The 19,813-nt window shown below is 51.9% G+C and overlaps 1 protein-coding gene across 1 annotated transcript in view; it reads right to left on the bottom strand.

Moving 5' to 3' along the window:
• PPP1R16A (protein phosphatase 1 regulatory subunit 16A) overlaps positions 1-19,813 on the bottom strand; it is a 39,784-nt gene that overhangs the window by 7,735 nt on the left and 12,236 nt on the right. The window contains exons 2-6 of the mRNA XM_082235716.1: positions 8,986-9,056; positions 6,040-6,185; positions 2,780-2,883; positions 1,437-1,561; positions 269-394 (exon numbers count right to left, since the gene is read on the bottom strand). Of these exons, the coding sequence (XP_082091842.1) occupies positions 269-394; positions 1,437-1,561; positions 2,780-2,883; positions 6,040-6,185; positions 8,986-9,056 (572 nt within the window). The remainder of the gene's footprint in view (positions 1-268; positions 395-1,436; positions 1,562-2,779; positions 2,884-6,039; positions 6,186-8,985; positions 9,057-19,813) is intronic.

The following is a 19,813-nucleotide window of genomic DNA, read 5'->3' as shown; positions in this document are numbered from 1 at the left end:
CTTGCATTACCGCCAGCTGCCTTAGGAAATCCCTGGCTTATCGAACTGAGCAGGGGATCACCAGGGCCATCTGGTCTCTAGACGGACTCAGATTAATGGGATTACCATGGTCAACGATCTGCCAGGAAAAGGCTGCAGAGAGCAGCCTTGGCCACTGGGGGGCAGCACCTTGCCCTGGAGGAGCGTCTGCCAGCGTCCGCTGCTCCCCATGCCAAGCCTGCTTCTGCAAGGCCCCCGGCCCCCCATTCCCTCCTTCCGGAGCACTCACCTGGCCCCAGCAAGCAGCCGCGTGGAGGGGCTGCCAGCCGTCGTCGTCCTTGGCGCTCATGCTGGCTTTGTGCTCCAGCAGCAGCTCGGCTGCCTCCAAGTAGCCGTTGGCAGAGGCGATGTGCAGCTGTGGGGCAGAGAGGGCAGTAAGGAAAGGGCAAGGCAGGACGCGGAGGCATGCGCAGAATCCACGTCCCACCAATTCAGCCGGAGCTGCGGCTTCAGAAGACCTGGGTGGGATCGCCTGTCCGCTGCCTTAAACCCACAGAGATGCTCAAACCCATTTCACGGCGGATTTGCAGGCGCCACGTAACAGCTGGTAAGAACTCGATTTTTTTTACACTTTGGAACTCCCTGACTATTGACACCAGACAGGGGCCTTTGCTATTCCCTTTCCGGCACCTGCTAAGAACATTCTTCTTCATACAAGTCTACTCAGATGTTCAGAAAGCCGGTGCGAGTGTTAATCTGCTCCTTGGTCTACTGCGCTTTTTAATTTTTGAAAGTTTTATATTACAGTGGTACCTCGGGTTAAGAACTTAATTCGTTCTGGAGGTCCGTTCTTAACCTGAAACTGTTCTTAAGCTGAAGCACCACTTTAGCTAATGGGGCCTCCTGCTGCGGCCACATGATTTCTGTTCTCATCCTGAAGCAAGGTTCTTAACCCGAGGTACTATTTCTGGGTTAGCGGAGTCTGTAACCTGAAGCGTCTGTAACCCGAGGTGCCACTGTATTGTTGTTGATTATTCTTATTGGTGATTTTATTGTTTTATCTTCTTCACAAACTGCATTGAGTTATTGCTGCTTTTAAATCAATCAAGTGGTGTATAAATTTTAGGAAATAAGCAATTAAGTGAAAAGCTTTCCTGGCTTGGAGCTCAACACCACCTGAGCAGTTCCCTCTTCTTTGAAACAGCAGGGGCAGAGTCAACACCGAGGCAGAGAATAGATCAGGCAGACTCACTGGACTGCATTTTGTGGGCTGGGACGGTGCCCTTAAATCTTACATATTCTGCCATCCTTCCCTTGAAAGAAAGATCCTGGGCCTGGCAATTTCTCTGGGCTTTGTGGGGGGAAAGGAGATGCCAGCACTTAGAGCAAGGGGGGGGGGAGAGACGTCCCCGCTCCCACCGCCCGCCTCAAAGCCAGGCCCCGCGCTCCCATCTCACCAGGGTGGCGCTGTGGTCCAGCGGCGCATTCAGGTCCACGCCTTCCTTCACCAGCCGGCGGATGTCATCCACCATGGCACGCTCCACAGCGGAACGGGCCTCCTCAATGGTGTCCTGAGTGATACCTGAGGATGGAGAGGAAGAGGGTGAATGGAAAGCAGCCCCTGCGGGCTGGCAGGGGGGTGCTGCTGCGCCAGGAGGAGGAAGCAGGGCAGCGCCTCTCCGGCAAGCGCACCAAGGACCTGCCCAGAGACACGTCCTCCACCAGGGCTCCGGCTGCTCCTTAAGAACACCGGAGGAGCCTGCCGGATCAGGCCCAGGGCCCATGGTCTTGCGGGAAGCCAGCGAGCAGAAGCTGCGCACAAGAGCACTTTCTCCCCTACTGCAGTTTCCTCCAGCTGTGGAGGCCGAGCAAAACCATGGAATTGTAGAGTTGGAAGGGAGTTGGGAGGGACCCTGAGGGTCAGGCAGTCCAACCCCTCGAAGGCAGGAATAATAATAATAATAATAATAATAATAATAATAATAATAATCTTATTATTTGTACCCCGCTCATCTGGCTGGGTCTCCCCAGCCACTCTGGGCAGCTTCCAACAAAGATTAAAAATACATTACAATGTCACATGTTAAAAACTTCCCTGAACAGGAAGAGGCAGCTGTCCCATGCAAAGATCGAACCTGCAACCTTGGCATTGTCAGCACCACGCATCCTGGCTAGTGGGCACCGATAGCCCCCTCTGTGCCACCTGTGGCCCTCCAGATAATTATTATTATTATTATTATTATTATTATTATTATTATTATTATTTATACCCCACCCATCTGGCTGGGTTTCCCCAACCACTCTAGGCAGCTTCCAACAAAACACTAAAATACAATAACCTATTAATCATTAAAAGCTTCCCTAAACAGGGCTGCCTTCAGATGTCTTTTAAAAGTCTGGTAGTTGTTGTTCTCTTTGACATCTGGTGGGAGGGCGTTCCACAGGGAGGGCGCCACCACCGAGAAGGCCCTCTGCCTGGTTCCCTGTAACTTGGCTTCTCGCAGCAAGGGAACCGCCAGAAGGCCCTCGGAGCTGGACCTCCAGATGCCGTTGCACTACAACAGCAGCCCTGGTAAAACACTCCTGTGCTTAAGAGTTGCAAGGGACCCAGAGGGCCATCTAGTCCAACCCCTGCTATGCAGAAACCGTGGCATCCATGACAGATGCCCCCCATTCAACCTCTGCTGAGAAACCTTCAAGGAAGGAGAGGCCACCCCTTCCGAGGGAGTCCGCTGAACGGCTCTTGCCGTCAGAAGGTTCTCCCTGCTGCTTCCGAATAGCCCAAGAGGAGAGCACCCACCTTGGTCGGCCATGGCTGTTTCCAGGTAGTCCAACGTGGCATCGTCCTCGCAGAGGTCGTACGGCATGTTCCCATCCGAGTTGACGGCCAGCAGGTTGGCGCCTCTGGAGGAGGAGAGGAAGAAGCGGTTGGCAGGCAGGCAAGCAAGCAAGCAAGCGTCCCTCTGCCGTGCCCAGGGCCACTGCCGATGGCACGGTCCAACTCTTGGTTGTGTAACAGATACAAGGAGTTATTTCCGTTCCGGAGCAGCAGCACTAGGAAAACATGCTTTGTGGGCCTTCTTCAGAGAGCGCTGCAGATTGAGTTTCCTCCTTGCTCTCGGCTGGGGAGAGCGGATGAAACGGGATCCTGCTCCCCCACAGCACCCTGCCTCTCCCTCCTGCAAGGGCCCTGCAGCCTCAAGGAAGGGGGTGCAGAGCCCCCGCAAGGCCACCCTGGAGTCAGAAGGGAGCAGCGGAGAAGAGGGGAGATGCTGGAACCTGGGGAGGGGGCAAGGCCAGCTGCAGACAGCAGCGTCACAATGCAAAACAAGAGAATGTGCTAACTTGTTTTGCGTTCTTGTCACCACCAAAATTAATTCATTACCTACTTTTTCTGTCACCACCCCCCCCCGACTCCAAAAGCTGAAAGTGACCTGTGCTTTTCAGTGCTAGAAATTCCCCAGGTGTGTTTTGCGACTGGCTGGGGTACAATTGTGACCACGTGGAGATATCTGGATGCCAGGCTGGCAACTGGGGAAAGCAAAAAGCCACTCAGAGTAGGATCTGGAAATATTTTCCTTGAAGCTTGAGTGTCTTTTATTCTGTATTGTTTTATTTGATGCTTTAATGTGTTGTAAACCGCTCTGAGATTGGTTCTTCAAAATATAAAGCAGCAACAACGGCCAGGGGCCAAAAAGGAAAGGGGCCTGCTGAGGCCCCAGCACCCCTGGGGTGCAGATTTCACCTCCTTCCCAGCATTCGCACCCCAAACACCCCAAACACCCCTCAAACCTAGGTCTTCACAGAAGAAACTGACCCAAAGGAATCGCCTTGCTGGCTGGGGCCAATGATCCTCAGAGCTTCACATCCTGTCTCTTAAGTAGTGGCAAGCCAAACAGGCCAGGGGCGGTCTGGAGGGGGTCGCAGGGGGGCAATGTCTCCCCCACCCCCACACCACCCAGCCCCACACTTTCTGGCACTCAGGGGCTGAACATGTCCCCAGAACAGAGGTTGCACTTTGGCATATCAGGGGGCGTTGACTTAACTGCTGCCTTGAGTTCCCCTGTCTGCGTCTTCCTTTCTTAGCGGCACTTAGGTTGGTAGTCATCACAGCATCCTGCAGCCATGAGTTCCATAGGTTCATTGCATAATGTGGAAATGGGAGCTTCTTTTGATGTGCCGTAAACCTGTGCATCAATTCCAGCAAAAGCTCCAAGCTGCTGTTTTTGATGAAGCGAGGCCATTTCTACCTATCCCCCATTCGCAATCTGTGACGGCTTCCTTCATGCTCCCTCTAGTTTAAGCCTCTCTTCATCGCAGCAGCGAGGGCTGAAGCACGTCTACGTGAGGCAAAGGATACAGGAGCCCTCACCAGGCAGGGAGACCCGCAACTCAAGGCACAGCAGCTGGGGAACTCTCTGCCACAAGGCGAAAGGGCCTTTCGCCCATGGGAGAAGACTAGAAGACTGCTACAGGTTTCTGCAGAAAGCTCTCTCATTGGTGGAGCGGACGTTTTGCTCACAGGAGATCCCCTGCAGGCAGCCAACTACACCAGTGACACAGTTGCTCTGCCAACAATGCAAGCCTGTTAAATATTTACAGCCCTAGAAGTGAGATCCAAAACAATTGCAGCGCAGCCCAAGAACATGACCTCAATTCCAGGTGAGGTGAGGAGCCTGGTAATGATGCCATGGGGAGGAGGGGCAGGCTGCCTCCCACAGCGAGTGCAGTGGGTCGCAAGGATGCCCGGATCCTGTTAACAGCTTAGAGATGGGAGGCATCCCGGGGAGAAAGAAGAGAAAGAGACCCCTGCAACTCCCCAGTTGCATGCGATTGCACATACATGCGGTGCCAGGAACCCAAAAGTGGCGGGTGACTTGCGAGGAGACCCTCCCCAGAGCCCAAAGGTGCTATGGGGTCTCCTCATGGTCCAGAGGCACAACGGGACCTTGTGGAGGCTGCTCAGTTGAGGCTAAAGAGGTGGCTGCTGTGCTGCCCCATGTGTTAGTTGTTAGGTGGGGAAGCTGAGCAGCCTCAACAAAGCCCCAAAGCGCCTCCGGCTCACGAGAAGACCCTCCCCGAAGCCCTACACCAGGCAGGTTCCTACGCTGGACTAGTGCAAGGGCCTCCCCGCTCAAGTTTCAAAGTGTGGCCCCTTGTCAGGGGCCCCGCAGAGATGCCCATGCGGATGTTAGTTTCTGTTTGTGCCACTGTGCAGTGCTCTTGGAGTCACAGGACTCTGTTTACATTCCTGGGATTCCAGACTGTTGGAAGTCTCACGAAAGACAGGAGACGGATGTGATGTTACTGGTTTTCTGTTCCTTTGTTGTTCAGTTGCTCTCTGTCTTTCAGAGAGAGAGGATGATTTCTTTTCTGTCTGCGTAGCTTAGTAATAAGCTCGTAGCAACAGGACCGCCTCTCCTGGTATGCCCCACAGAGGACCTTAAGGTCCATAAATAGCAACACCCTAGAGGTCCTGGGCCCTAAGGAAATTAGATTAGCCTCAAGCAGAGCCAGTGCCTTCTCCGGCCTGGTGGAACGCTCTGTCTCATGAGACCAGGGCCCTGCGGGATCTGATTTCTTTCCGCAGGGCCTGTAAGACAGAGTTGTTTCATCTGGCCTTTGGCTTAGAATCAGTTTGATTCCCTCCCCCTCTTTCTTTTTCCTTTCTCCTCCTGTGAAGATGCTACATCCTAATGTTTTAATGTTGTATTTTAATCTTTTTTAAAATTGTATTTTAATCAACTTGGTTTTATTATTGATTGTTAGCCGCCCTGGGCCTGGTCTTGGGTGGGGAGGGCGGGGTATAAATAAAATTTCTTCTTATTATTATTAATAAAACTCTTTGCAATGTAGCTCATAAATCTCGTCCCTTCTGCTGCTGGATACTCTGCGTAATGGGAACGTGCTTGGAGCCTCATCAGAGGCTAAGGTCGTTAATCACATCAGAGGCGATTCCGAAGGACTCAACCGGCGGAGGAGTCGCCCGGTCGACCGCAACTCCGACAGCGGGGGCCCATCCCCTGGCCCTGAGGGGGGGGTCTCCCTCGTGGCCCTTACTTGTCAATGAGCAGCTCCACCAGATGCAGGTGCCCGCAGGTGGCGGCGGCATGCAGAGGGGTCCAGAGCTCACTGTCGCAGGCGTTGACGTCGGCCCCGGCTTCCAGCAGCAGCTGCACAATGTCCCTGTAGTCGTCAATGCAGCACTGAGAGGAAGGGAAGGAGAGAAGAGGCATGAGGCCAAGGCAGAGCAGAGGGGCTCTCGTGGGGACCCTCAAAACACACCCCACTCCCCTCCAGGAGACCAATTCAGAGTGTGGCTTCTGCCCAACAGAGAGCGACCCCCTCCTTCAGCCCTCTCGGCCCTTCCCACCCCACGGGGCATCACTTTCACACAAGAGGGGCAGATCTAGGATCCCTCTCACCAGCTCCCCCACGGGAAATGCACCACACACAGCCTGGGCTGAGGAAGCTGGAGGTCTTTAAGGACCCTCATACCTACGGGACTGCCTCTCCCAGTCTGCCCCGCAAAGGACCTTAAGGTCCATAAATAGCAACACCCTAGAGGTCCCGGGCCCTAAAGAAGTCAGACTAGCCTCAACCAGAGCCAGGGCCTTTTCAACACTGGCTCCGGCCTGGTGGAACGCTCTGCCTCATGAAACCAGGCCCTGCAGGATCTGATTTCTTTCCGCAGGGCCTGTAAGACAGAGTTGTTCCGCCTGGCCTTTGGCTTGGAATCCACTTGATCCCCTTCCCCTCTTTCCTTTCTCCTTCTGTTGATGGGACTCCTATTTGGGAACTTCCCTAGCTTTTTTCTGGCCCACGTAGGACCAGTCTGGATAGTTGGCCTTGGTGAAGACTTGACGTTTTCATCCCCAAAAAGTTTTTGATTTGAGTTTCTACTAAAATGAGGCTGCATTTTAATGTTGTATTTTAATCTTGTTTTTAAGTTGTATTTCAATCAATTATTTTTATACCTGGTGTTAGTCGCCCTGAGCCCGGTCTTGGCTGGGGAGGGCGGGGTATAAATAAAAATTATTATTATTATTATTATTATTATTATTAAAGCAGAGGATGGGTGGCCATCTGTCATGGATGCTTTCGTTGAGTTTCCTGCATTGCAGGGGGCTGGACTGGATGACCCCTGGGGGTCCCTTCCAATTCTACGATTCTGAGCACAAGAGCTTTTTACCAGGGCTGCCTCTCAGCCAGGATAAAACCCACTAAGCCTCATAACCAGGCTGCTGGAATTTCAGAACGAACTCATTTGGCCTCCTGGACCTGCAGGATTTGGTTCTCTGCTCAGGGCCAGGACCCCACCAGGACCAGAGAAGATGCGCGGTGGAAGCTCAAGGACCCCATGAACCCAAAACCTTGGTGTGTAAAAGACTCCATGCCAGAACAGCGCATTAAAGGAAACTGAGTTTGCAGCTGTATGTATTATGCAAAAAAGCCAAGAGGGAATAAATACACCTCCCTGCTGCCAGGCAGACCCCCCTCTAACCACTGGCGCTCCTGCCCACAAGCGCCACCTGCAGCCATTGCCCACACACTTCAGGCAGGCCCAAATTTGCATCCTTTCGGTCTAAAAACTTGCGCTCTTTTTCTTCTTTGAACAGGAAGCAGGACTCTGAAAGATGAACTCTTACACTTCGTTCCAATTTCTACGTTTATAAAATGCAACTGTTTAATTTCTTTTTTTTGGGGGGGGGGTTATAATTGAAAGAGGATGGGAAGAAAGAGAGGGCATAAATGACAGCTTATGAAATGGGAAGCTGCCCGCACACCCCACAAGCAAGGACCACCCCTCAGAGTAGATTGCTCCATATCATTCATGGAGGACTTCTTGGGTGGAGGGGGGCAGATTCCCACCTAATACAAGTGGCTTCTTCTTCCTACTCATACACACACACACACACACACACACACACACCCAGGCAAGGAAGCATATAGGCAGGGACATGAACAGCTGAAAGAAGCTGTGGAACTCAGACTTCCACCTTCCATAGCTACAAGGCTGCACTGGCTCCTGGTGGAGTACCGAATCAGGTTCAAGGTGAGGGTTTAAACCTTTAAAGCCCTATACAGCCTAGGACCCTCGTCCCTACGGGACCACCTCTCCAGTTATGTCCCACGGAGGACCTTAAGGTCTACAAATAAAAACATCTTGGAGGTGCCAGGCCACAGGGAGGTTAGGCTGGCCTCAACCAGAGCCAGGGCCTTTTCAGAACTGGCCCCGATCTGGTGGAACACTCTGTCACAAGAGACTAGGGCCCTGCAGGACTTGACATCTTTCCGCAGGGCCTGGAAGACAGAGCTATTCCACCAGGCCTTTGGCCAAGGCACAGTCTGACCCCCTCCTTTGGTCATCCTCACAGAACTCTAGCCCAATAGTTGCCTTGGATTTGATTTTGATTTGATTTTAGAATGAATTGATTTTAGAATGCTGTGTTACTTTTATTGCTGTTAGTCGCTGAGCCTGGCTTCGGCTAGGGAGGCCGGGATATTAAAAAAAATATTATTATTATTATTATTATTATTATTATTATTATTATTATTATTATTATTATTATTGACAGCTTCCTAAATACAGCTGGGCGACAATGAACATTCCTCCTAGGAACTCCATTACGCAAGAGGGGAGAAGGGATGGCAACCGCCTGTCTGCACAGAAGGAATTCCCACCTTGCCCTGTCCAACCTCCCCCCCCCCTTCATTTTGCAAGCGAGGGCTGGGATTAAAGGCTCAGCAGGGGCACATTTTTCAACCAGAGTTCACAGCATGCGAAGGATCAGCAGAAGGAAATTACTTCGGCCATTTGGCACTGGAGGCTGCTGCTGTTTTGCCCAAAGGGGGGGGTGGTTAGCAAGCGGTGGGGTGAGCAGAGCAGAGAGGCCACAAAAGTCTATGATCCTATGATCATGCCAGGCCCTTTATACCCTGTGGCTGGCTGGCACTGATGACAAGAGGCAGGTGGGGAACCTGGAAAGCAAGCACTGGGCTCACCTGGTGCAAGGCAGTGAGGCCATCTTCATTGTACAAATTGGGGCTGAGGCCGCTCTGGAGGAACTGGCGAACTGCAAGAAACAAAAGACCCTTTTTAGACAAGCAGGAGTGCCCAGATTCATAGCTGTCAACTTTCAGATTTGAAAATAAGGGATCAGCAGCCTCACCTGTCCCGGGGACAGTCTACGGGATATCTAACAATCCGGGATAGCAGCGGGAAGCAGTGGGAAACGGCGCTGGAATAAGGGAATTTCCCGCAAATAAAGGGAAGGTTGCCAGCTATGCCCAGACTGGGTCAGGGCGTCAAAGGGAACAAGAGGGTGCAAGGATAGGAAGAGAAACAAGGACTCCCCCCTGTATAATCCACACAGATTCTGGGATCCCAATCGTTTTGAGAATGCACTGATCGTTTTTGCACAGTACTCAGTACTTGGTTTGGGCCCCTTTTGCATCAATTACTGCCTCAATGTGGTGTGGCATGGATGCTATCAGCCTGTAATTGATGCAAAAGGGGCCCAAACAACGTACTGAGTATATATATATGCATGCTTCTGCTTCTCAGAGGTCCAATATTGCTCTATTTGCAATCCTTGTTTTGCTGATTTCATTTAATATTCTAATTTTCTGAAATTGTTAATTTGGGGTTTTCATCAGCTGTATACCATGATCATCACAATTATAACAAATAAAGGCTTGACATATCTCGCTTTGCATGTCATGAGTCTATGTCATATATTAGTTTCTCCTTTTAAGTTGAATTACTGAAATAAATGAACTTTTCCACAATATTCTAATTTTCTGAGTTTTACCTGTACTAGCTGCTTTGCTTCTCAATATTCTCTGGTTGGCCTCTGTTATTTTCTCCTACTGATAAGGAACCTACCTGTCAGGGAACTGACATCAGAGGAAAGGGAGTTGGTAGGTCTCCCAGAGACTGGGAGAGAGTCAGCAGCTAAAGCAGGGACAAGGAGGGGGAGCGAGGGGTCTCTGGAGGAGGATCTCAGTAATGCTGAGAGAGACGCAGCAGCCCAGGCAGGAAACAGCAGGGGAGAGAAAGGGGTGAGAGACACTTCCAGCGAAAATAGCGGGGAGGTGTCAGAAGCAACTGCAGGGAGACCCATGCTTCGCCGGAAGCTGCCACGTCGTGAGTCCAGGAGACGCGTTTGCGTTAAGGAACTTCTTTGCTGGAAGCGCTTCCGCAGGCAGCCACTGTCAGACTCTACTAGTGACTAGAGCAGACATGTCTGAGGAGCTCTGTCACACACAGAGGTTTGTGGAGCCGCACAAACTCTGAGGGGGCACAATTTTAAGCACAAGCAGCTAATCATCCCCTGACAGCAGTCTGACAGTCTCTGTACGCTGCCTGTGCAGGAGAAAGCATCATGAGCAACCCAGCCGGAACCGGAGAGGCAGGGGTTGGAGCTGGTCCAAGCTTGGAAGAAAGGTATCAAGCTCTGGAGGTCCAACTTGCGCTGCAGACGGCGAGGCTCGAGGAGAGAAGGGCTCAGGATGCAGACAAAAAGGGGAGAACCACTCAGTTCCCCAGAAAGGTACCAGGATTGGTGCAGAAGTTTGGGGGGGACCCCAAGGATTACCATGCCTTTAGGACAGAGATGCAATATGCCCTTAATGTGCAGTTTGATGAGTTCCCTGATGAGGAATCGCGAGTTGCTTTCGTAATTGGGCATCTTGAGAAGGGGGCGCGGGACTGGGTTCGACCCCTGATGGCAACGCACAACGATATCCTAAAGGACACTATGAAATTCTTTCGTGCAATGGATATCATGTTTTCCAGCGATATTGAGGAAGGGGTGGTGCGCAGACAGCTAATGGCTTGCAAGCAGGGAAGCAGATCTGTCCGTGAGTACTGGACTGAATTTACCATGCTGATTCACAGATTGGGGTGGGATTTATCGGCAGCACCCATTCAGATGCTATTTGAAGAAGGTCTTTCTTCGGCTGTGAAAGACGAGCTGTCCAGGAGCCCCAGGGCGGTGTCTATGGATCAGCTGACCAAATCTGCGCTGACCATTGGAGCGCGCCAGGAGGCAAGAGCCTTGGAGAGGCGGGAAGGGAGAGGGGAACGTTGGAAGGAGTTACGCATTCCAGACATTCCTGAGCCAGCTTTCCCGCCGGCAGAGCCGATGGAAATCGGAACAGCCCGCGCGCGCGCAGTTTCAAAGCCCAGTGAGGGGGCGAAGAAGGAGGGAAAGGGAGCCCGGAAATGCTATCTCTGCCAACAGCCAGGCCACTTTGCCAGAGTCTGCCCCCAGAGGAAGGAATGGCAAGGGATGGTGGGAGCAGTTGAGGGGGGAGAGCAGGGAGAAACGGAGCAGGTAAAAGCCAACGCCTGGTTGCCAACGTCAGGGCACTGCAGCCAGGCCAAAGAGCAGTGAAAGTGCCCGTGCCAGAAGCTCCTCGACCTGCTCTAGTGATTGAAGTGTCGCTAGAGCTGCAAAATGGACACCCCCTAAAAATAAAGGCGCTGTTGGACTCAGGCAGCTCCTGCAATTTTATGAGCAAGGAGTTTGCTGCTGAACATCAGATACAGACTATCCCTTTAAGCAACCCCCTGCAGGTGACCACGATCGATGGCAGGGAACTGTTGGGAGGAGGAGTTAGCTTGCAGACCGTCCCAATGATAATGAGGGTGGCAAGGCACACAGAACTGATAGCGTTTAATGTGGCCACCTTGGGAGGCGCTCCCATTATTTTGGGAATGAGCTGGCTAGCCTTACATGATCCGCTGGTGGGCTGGCATCAAAGAGTGGTTTCCTTCGGTTCAGCACATTGCTTAGAACACTGCAGGGGGGAAAAGGGGTCAGCAGGGGCCCAAGCCACCCTGGCAGGGACTGAAGTAATGGGGAAGGGGAAGGTGCCACCACAGTATGCTGATCTCAGCGACGTGTTCAGCGAGAAGGAAGCTGACCAACTACCCCCGCATAGGCCCTTTGATTGCCAGATCAATTTACTCCCTGGAGCACAGCTTCCTGTAGGCAAGTTGTATGCCATGTCAGACAGGGAAATGCAGGAGTTGCGAGCGTTCATTAACAAGAACCTGAAGAGAGGCTTCATCAGAGAGTCCAAGGCAGCGGGGGGTAGCCCAGTGTTTTTTGTGGATAAAAAAAACACGGACAAGCCGAGGCTGGTATGTGACTTTCGGCGGTTAAATGCAGTGACAGAGCCGGCGGCTTTTCCTATGCCCAGGATTGATGATATTTTGACCAGGGTGCGAAAAGGAAAGATTTTTACAAAGCTGGACCTAAGGGGGGCGTACAACCTGATACGTATAAGGAAAGGGGATGAATGGAAGACCACCATGTTCACCCCTTTGGGGGCATTTGAATACCTCGTTATGCCTTTTGGATTACAAACAGGCTCCGCGTGTTTTCAAGCCTTCATGAACCACGTACTGGGGCCTTTGCTCTACAAGAATTGCGTGGCCTTCTTAGATGACGTGTTGGTGTATTCGGAGAATGAGGAGCAACATGTGAGAGACGTCAGAGAAGTGTTGAGCAGGCTGCAAGCCAACAGACTGTGGGTGAAACTGGAGAAGTGTCAGTTTCATACCAAGGAGGTGGAATTCCTGGGGTACCGCTTGTCAGACAAGGGGTTGGCCATGGACCCCGGCAAGGTTCAAGCGGTGCTGGAATGGAAAACACCCAAGACCAAGAAGGATGTGCAGAGGTTCCTAGGGTTTGGAAACTTTTATCGTAAGTTCATCCGAAACTTCGCCCACCTGACGGCGCCCATCACGGACTGTCTCAGCAGTAAAAAGAAGTTTGTTTGGACGGGGGAGGCGGAGCGAGCGTTTGAGGAACTGAAAAGGGCCTTCGCCTCTGATGAACAACTTCTACATGTGGATTTACAAAAAAAGCTGAGGGTCGAAACAGACGCTTCTGACAGAGCCATAGGGGCGGTGCTTCTTCTGCAGCCGGGGAAGGAGGGGTCAGAGTGGCGACCGTGTGCCTTCTTTTCGCGAAAGCTGAACAAATCTGAGAGGAACTACACGGTGTACGACCGGGAACTTCTTGCGATTCATGAGGCCTTCCGGAGATGGAGGCACCTGCTAATTGGTGCACAACAGAAGGTGCAAGTGTGCACGGACCATAAGAATCTAGAGTATTGGAGAACTGCGCGAGTGCTCAACCAACGGCAGTTGAGATGGGCCCAGGAGTTCTCCAAATTTAACTTTGAGATTTGTTACGTACCAGGCCCGGAGAACATTAGGGCGGACGCTCTCTCACGCAAACCTGAATATTTGGAGGGAGAGGGTGCACCCGAAGAGACCCATGTCATTCCCGAGGACCGCTGGGTGTGTGGGGCGGCATTGGTGGGGCAAAGGGAACTGGTAGAGGGAACGGTGCAGGATGAATACGCCCAGGACAAACTCAGGGGTCTCAGGAGGGAGGGAGACAAACCCGGGGGTTTTGAGGAGAGAAACGGGGCGTTGTACTACAAGGGAGCGTTATACATACCTGAAGGGGAATTGAGGGAAAAGGTACTCAAGCAACTGCACGATAGCCCCACAGCAGGGCATTTTGGGCAACACAAAACCATGTGGCTGGTTACCAGGGAATTCTGGTGGCCCAAGGTCAGGGAAGATGTGCGGGAATATGTGAGAGGGTGTGACCAATGCCAACGAGCCAAGGGGGAGAGGCGGGCACCGGCAGGTTTATTAGAACCACTACCCACGCCGGAAAGGCCATGGGAGGCAGTGGCAATAGATTTCATGACTGATCTGCCCAGGTCCAAAGGGAAAACAGCCATCATGGTTGTGGTAGACCTGTTAACCAAGATGGCCCACTTTATAGCCTGCTCACATGCGGTCACAGCGGAAGAAACCGCTAAATTGTTTGTGGAAAATGTGTTTAGGCTGCATGGCGCCCCCTTGAGGGTGGTTTCTGACCGAGGGAAACAATTTACTTCCAGGTTCTGGAGGAAGCTCATGAGCTTATTGCATGTAGAGGTGAATTTCTCTACTGCCCGTCATCCAGAAACCAACGGGCAGGCGGAAAGAGCTAATGGTGTCCTCCAGCAATATTTGAGGTGTTATGTGAATGACAGAGAGAATGATTGGGTGGAGAAGCTGGCGTTGGCAGAATTTGCCTACAACAATGCAGAGAACGTGTCCACGGGGATGAGCCCTTTTTTGGCTAATCACGGGTGTCATCCCCGAGCCTTCCCAGGGGGGGAAGGGGAGAACTGGAGCGTTCCAGCCGCAGAACAGTTCGTTGAAGAAATGGAAGCGATCCATCGCCAGCTCCAACTTAATTTAAACAGGGCGAAGGAGGAATATAAGAGGCAGGCAGACAAAACCAGAAGGGAAGGGGAAAGCATTAGGGTGGGGGACCAGGTGTGGCTGTCCACCCAAGGGTTACCATTCAAAGGAGGTTGTAAGAAGTTAAGACCCAAAAGGCTGGGCCCATTTGAAGTCACGCAACAGGTCAACCCAGTGGCTTTCAGACTCCGGTTACCGAACCACATGAAGTTGCACCCAGTGTTCCACAGGTCGTTGCTGTCACCGTATATAGGGGACAGAGAGGGGAGGGTCAATAGGGGACCAGCTATGGAGGAAAAAGAACACAGCTACCATGTAGCGGAGATTCTCGATTCCAGGTGGAAGGGAGAGCAAGTAGAGTATTTGGTAATGTGGGAAGGGGAGCCGGAGTCGGAAAACACCTGGGTCAGGGCAGAGGATGTAGATGACGAGGTTTTGATTGAAACTTTTCATCAGAGATTCCCTCGTAAACCCCAGCCAGTGGCGAGGTTCCGGAGGGAATACTTCGCCACCACCGACGAAGAAGAAGAGTTGGAGGGGTTCTCTGATTCCGAGGTGGAGGAGGATTCAGCGAGTCGGAACGAAGACCGATGGAGGGAAATGTTCGAGACGTCTGAAGATGAAGAGGATTCTTTTCGGGGTTTCAGCTCCTCACCGCCCAGAGGAGAGAGTAGGGGCGGGGGAGAAGGGGGCCCTGGAGGGGAGGTGGATGTCAGGGAACTGACATCAGAGGAAAGGGAGTTGGTAGGGCTCCCAGAGACTGGGAGAGAGTCAGCAGCTAAAGCAGGGACAAGGAGGGGGAGCGAGGGGTCTCTGGAGGAGGATCTCAGTAATGCTGAGAGAGACGCAGCAGCCCAGGCAGGAAACAGCAGGGGAGAGAAAGGGGTGAGAGACACTTCCAGCGAAAATAGCGGGGAGGTGTCAGAAGCAACTGCAGGGAGACCCATGCTTCGCCGGAAGCTGCCACGTCGTGAGTCCAGGAGACGCGTTTCCGTTAAGGAACTTCTTTGCTGGAAGCGCTTCCGCAGGCAGCCACTGTCAGACTCTACTAGTGACTAGAGCAGACATGTCTGAGGAGCTCTGTCACACACAGAGGTTTGTGGGGCCGCACAAACTCTGAAGGGGCACAATTTTAAGCACAAGCAGCTAATCATCCCCTGACACTACCTAAGGATTCTATATGGGCTCTTGGATACCGCATAAGGGGAAAAGGGCAGATTTTTCTTTACAACACCACACACTGGGCAATCCGTTGGCTGCGGTTTTGATCACCTTAAAGGGCTGCTAACTCCTTTAAGGCTCTTCTTCCCTGTGCTTGGGAGGAATCGCCTTCCCGCATGAGGTAACAAAGAGAGCGCAGCAGTGACCACAAACACCTCTGGCACTGAAGCGCATTGACAGTCCCGGGAGCAGCCGAGGTGACGCAGGCAGGGAGGCCACTCAGGTTGGCCAGGTTGAGTAAGTAGGTTAACACCTTGGCCTGGCCTGGCCCAGGTTTGTAAGCCAGGCTCTCTTGACACCGCAAGTTGTCGACTGTTTATACTTGGCTCAAAGAGAGCAGCCACATCCTTTGCGCTGGCTGAAACTGGAGCCTCCAGCTGGGGTGGAGCCTGGGCGAGAACAGGCGTTTAGGGTGCATGTCAGCAACACAACAGTCTTAAGATGCACATCAATAAGTGTCAGATGCTGCTGGTGGTTGCTCGTGAGTAACCAAGTAGGACTCTGATCTGGCTGTTATAGGTTTTATTCCTCAAACTATTTACAGTAAGTGAGAGCTGGACCATAAAGAAGGCTGATCGCCGAAGAATTGATGCTTTTGAATTCTGGTGCTGGAGGAGACTCTTGAGAGTCCCATGGACTGCGAGAAGATCAAACCTCTCCATTCTGAAGGAAATCAGCCCTGAGTGCTCACTGGAAGGACAGATCCTGAAGCTGTGGCTCCAAGACTTTGGCCACCTCATGAGAAGAGAAGACTCCCTGGAAAAGACCCTGATGTTGGGAAAGATGGAGGGCACAAGGAGAAGGGGACGACGGAGGACGAGATGGTGGGACAGTGTTCTCGAAGCTACCAGCATGAGTTTGACCAAACTGCGAGAGGCAATGGAAGACAGGAGGGCCTGGTGTGCTCTGGTCCAGGGGGTCACGAAGAGTCGGACACGACTAAATGACTAAACAACAACATTTACAGTGCAGATCTACCAAGTTCATGTCCGTCTCAGTCACTTGCAGAATCCGGGAGTGGCCCCTTCCAGCTTCTCCCCCAACGTAAGAACTTCGGCACCCCAAGTCTCCTCTTCCCCTCCTTGCGTTTCACCCTCTGCGCAATCTGGGTGATGGAAGGGGCGTGCGTCCCTCCTGGCCAGCCCGGCGAGGTGAGGTGCAGGGGCTCTCAGCAGCATCCTTGAGCCCTTTCCTCGCTTGGCTGGCCCCTTCCCTCTCTTCCCCACTGGAGGTGTTGCTCCTCAGGAGTTTCGGAGGCTCTCTGTATCCCAACGGCCCCCTGCCTCCCTCCCCGGTTCTGATGGCCGGATCCAGGAACTGAATAAGCCCTCACATTGACCAAAACAAAACCAGCCCCTTCGCCAGAAGTGAGGGAGTGGGCAGCCCAGGCAGGGGGAAGGATGAACCATGCTCCCCCTTCTCTATCACAGGCTGACACGGGGCAAGCAGGCTGACTTAAGGGTTGCATCCTGGTGGCAGCAGCACTGCTCGGCAGCAGCCCAACCACCCCCTTGGCTCCACAGAGCTGCGAAGGGACCCAGAGCAGGGGTCAGCACCCTTTTTCAGCAGGGGACCGGTCCACAGTCCCTCAGACCATGTGGTGGGCCGGACTATATTTTTTTTCGGGGGGAAATAATGAACGAATTCCTATGCCCCACAAATAACCCAGAGATGCATTTTAAATAAAAGGACACATTCTACTCGTGTAGAAGCACCAGGCAGGCCCCACAAATAACCCAGAGGTGCATTTTAAATGGAAGCACACATTCTACTCAAATGAGATAAAGCCAGACACAAACACACAAACCCCGGACAGCTCACAGCTAATCGTAATCTTTTACACTGGTGTACAAAGTTTACATCACCTTTAATGAGTCCTAGTGTTATGAGAGAGGGAGGGGAATTTTTCTCAAGCAAGTGTCTGGAACAAGGCAGGCTCCTGAGAGCCTTTGGGGGGGCCTCTGACCTCCCCCAGCCCCAACGGAGGCCTTACTTGTGTAATAAAAAAATTTAAGGTCTCATATATATAATAAATGTTCATAAGTGTACCAAGCAAACACGTACATAAATATCTAAACCACATGTCTGAAGCAGCACAGGAAAACAGCCCTGGAACCAATTTGACTCGCAAACTGACCAAATGTTTTCTCTGCAAGGAGGGAGGGGGTGAGGGAACCTTCCCATTGTCTCAGGAATTGGGTAATCGCCATCTCAAAGGAATGGCCAGACTACCAGAAAAGGCAATCAGATAAGGCATTATCAGATAACCTGGCAGACAGGAAAAACTACAACATTCAAATTTCTGTTGCAGACCGCCTTTCTGTGATGTAGTATGATGTATCTGGGGGTGGTCTTGGGCTACACCCCTTCTGTGATGTATGTATGATTCAGGGATTAAGTAGTTATAATAACAAAAGAGTGGCCAAAACCCAGATAATGCAATCAGGTAACTTGCCAGACAGGAGATAAACAACGCACTCAGATTTCTGTTGCAGACTGCCTTTTCTTTGATGTACGTATGAGGTTTCTGGGGGTGGTCTTGGACTCCAGGGCGGGCAATTTAAAATGTCTATATAAGAGCGGACACACCTTTGTTCTGGGTCTTCCTCCTCCTCCTTCTGCGTGTGAGGGGAGCACCCCATTGCAACAGATCAATAAAGATCAGGCTTACTAGCTGCTTTGCTTCTCAATGTTCTCTGGTTGGCCTCTGTTATTTTCTCTGACCGATGGAGAACCTACAAAGGACTCTATAAGGGCTCTTGTGTCCCCCATAAGGGAAGAAGGGCAGGTTTTGTTTGCAACATTGCCACAGGCAGGCAGGCTGCAGCGTTCGTCTGGAAAGCCTGCCCCACTGTGACCCCAGGCAGGACCTCGCTCACGTCAGGAGGGTCACAGCATGGTCAGGAAGGAGCGGTGTGGCTGCCACGTGACTCCCTCACCGGGGCTTTGATTGCTATTGAAAGAGGAACGATTTTGTCCGTGTTGCCCTGCAGAATGGAACAATAATCTGCGCTGTGTGACCTCAACATCGCAGCTGTGAGCCGGACGCTTAAATTAAACAGTCAGATGCAATTAAAAAAATCAGAGCTAAAACCCAAGAGGGTGTGTGTGTGTTTTGTTTTAGCAAAGAGAATCTCTCATGCTAAGCACCGCAAACCCTGGAGAACGTGAGCCGCAAATGCTTTTGGGAGAGGCAGCTCAAGGGCAAAAGGAGGTCCTGTTCAGAAGGGCCCAGACACAATTCTTTGTGGTCTCCCTAAGAAATCTCACTTAACTCCAGAGTCACCAGTGCAGGATCAGCCATGTGACTCTGGGCAAACTGGGTGTGTGGTTTCATACCAAGCAAATGCGGCAACACAGACACCCTTCTGCTTTTCAAGATGATGATGATGATGATGATGATGATGATGATGATGATATATTATTTATACCCCGCCCATCTGCCTGGGCTTCCCCAGCCACTCTGGGCGGCTTCCAACAAAATATTAAAATACAGTAAGGCATCAAACATTAAAAGCTTCCCTAAACAGGGCTGCCTTCAGATGTCTTCTGAAAGTCTGGTAGTTGTTTTTCTCTTTGACATCTGGTGGGAGGGTGTTCCACAGGGTGGGCGCCACCACCAAGAAGGCCTCTGCCTGGCTCCCTGTAGCTTTGCTTCTCGCAGGGAGGGAACCGCCAGAAGGCCCTTGGAGCTGGACCTCAGTGTCCGGGCAGAACGATGGCGGTGAAGACGCTTTTTCAGATGACAGATCACAGCCAATAAATGGATAAGGGCAACAGGGGGACAAGACAGGAACACTGGCATCCCTCTTGGAGCCAGAAGAGACCAAAGGGGTTATCTAATCTTGCAGGAGCCCCAAGTATGGCACAGTGGTTAGAGCGCTGGACTAGGACCTGGGAGACCAGGGCTGAAATCCCCACTTGGCCATGCAGTTCACTGGGTGGCACTGGGGACCAGGCACAGTCTCTCTCAGCCTAACCTACCTCACAGGGCTGGCGTGAGGATAAAATGAGAACAACATACGGCCTTTGAGCTCCTTGGAAGAAAAGCAGGGTGCAAATAAAATAAATAAGGAACTCATAAACTTCAGAGCTCAAGGTGTTCAACGCAAGCTTCCTTCTTGCCAGCCTAGAGTGCTACCCAAAGCATATTATGACAGAAGCAAGCAAGCACATCATTGGAAGCTAATTCTTTTAACTAGTCCCTTGATTTTATCTCTGCTGTGACTTGTCTCCTCCCAGTATTTTTAAGTTTATAGTAATAATAATAATAATTTCAATCTATATCCTGTTTTCCTCTCAAGGGAGTCCAGGACAGCAGACACA

Source organism: Podarcis vaucheri (genome assembly GCF_965113315.1).
Source record: "Podarcis vaucheri genome assembly, chromosome: 8".
NCBI classification, from domain to species: domain Eukaryota; kingdom Metazoa; phylum Chordata; class Lepidosauria; order Squamata; family Lacertidae; genus Podarcis; species Podarcis vaucheri.
The sequence above is the reverse complement of the archived record's forward strand: the minus strand, read 5'-3'. Positions and strand labels throughout refer to the sequence as shown.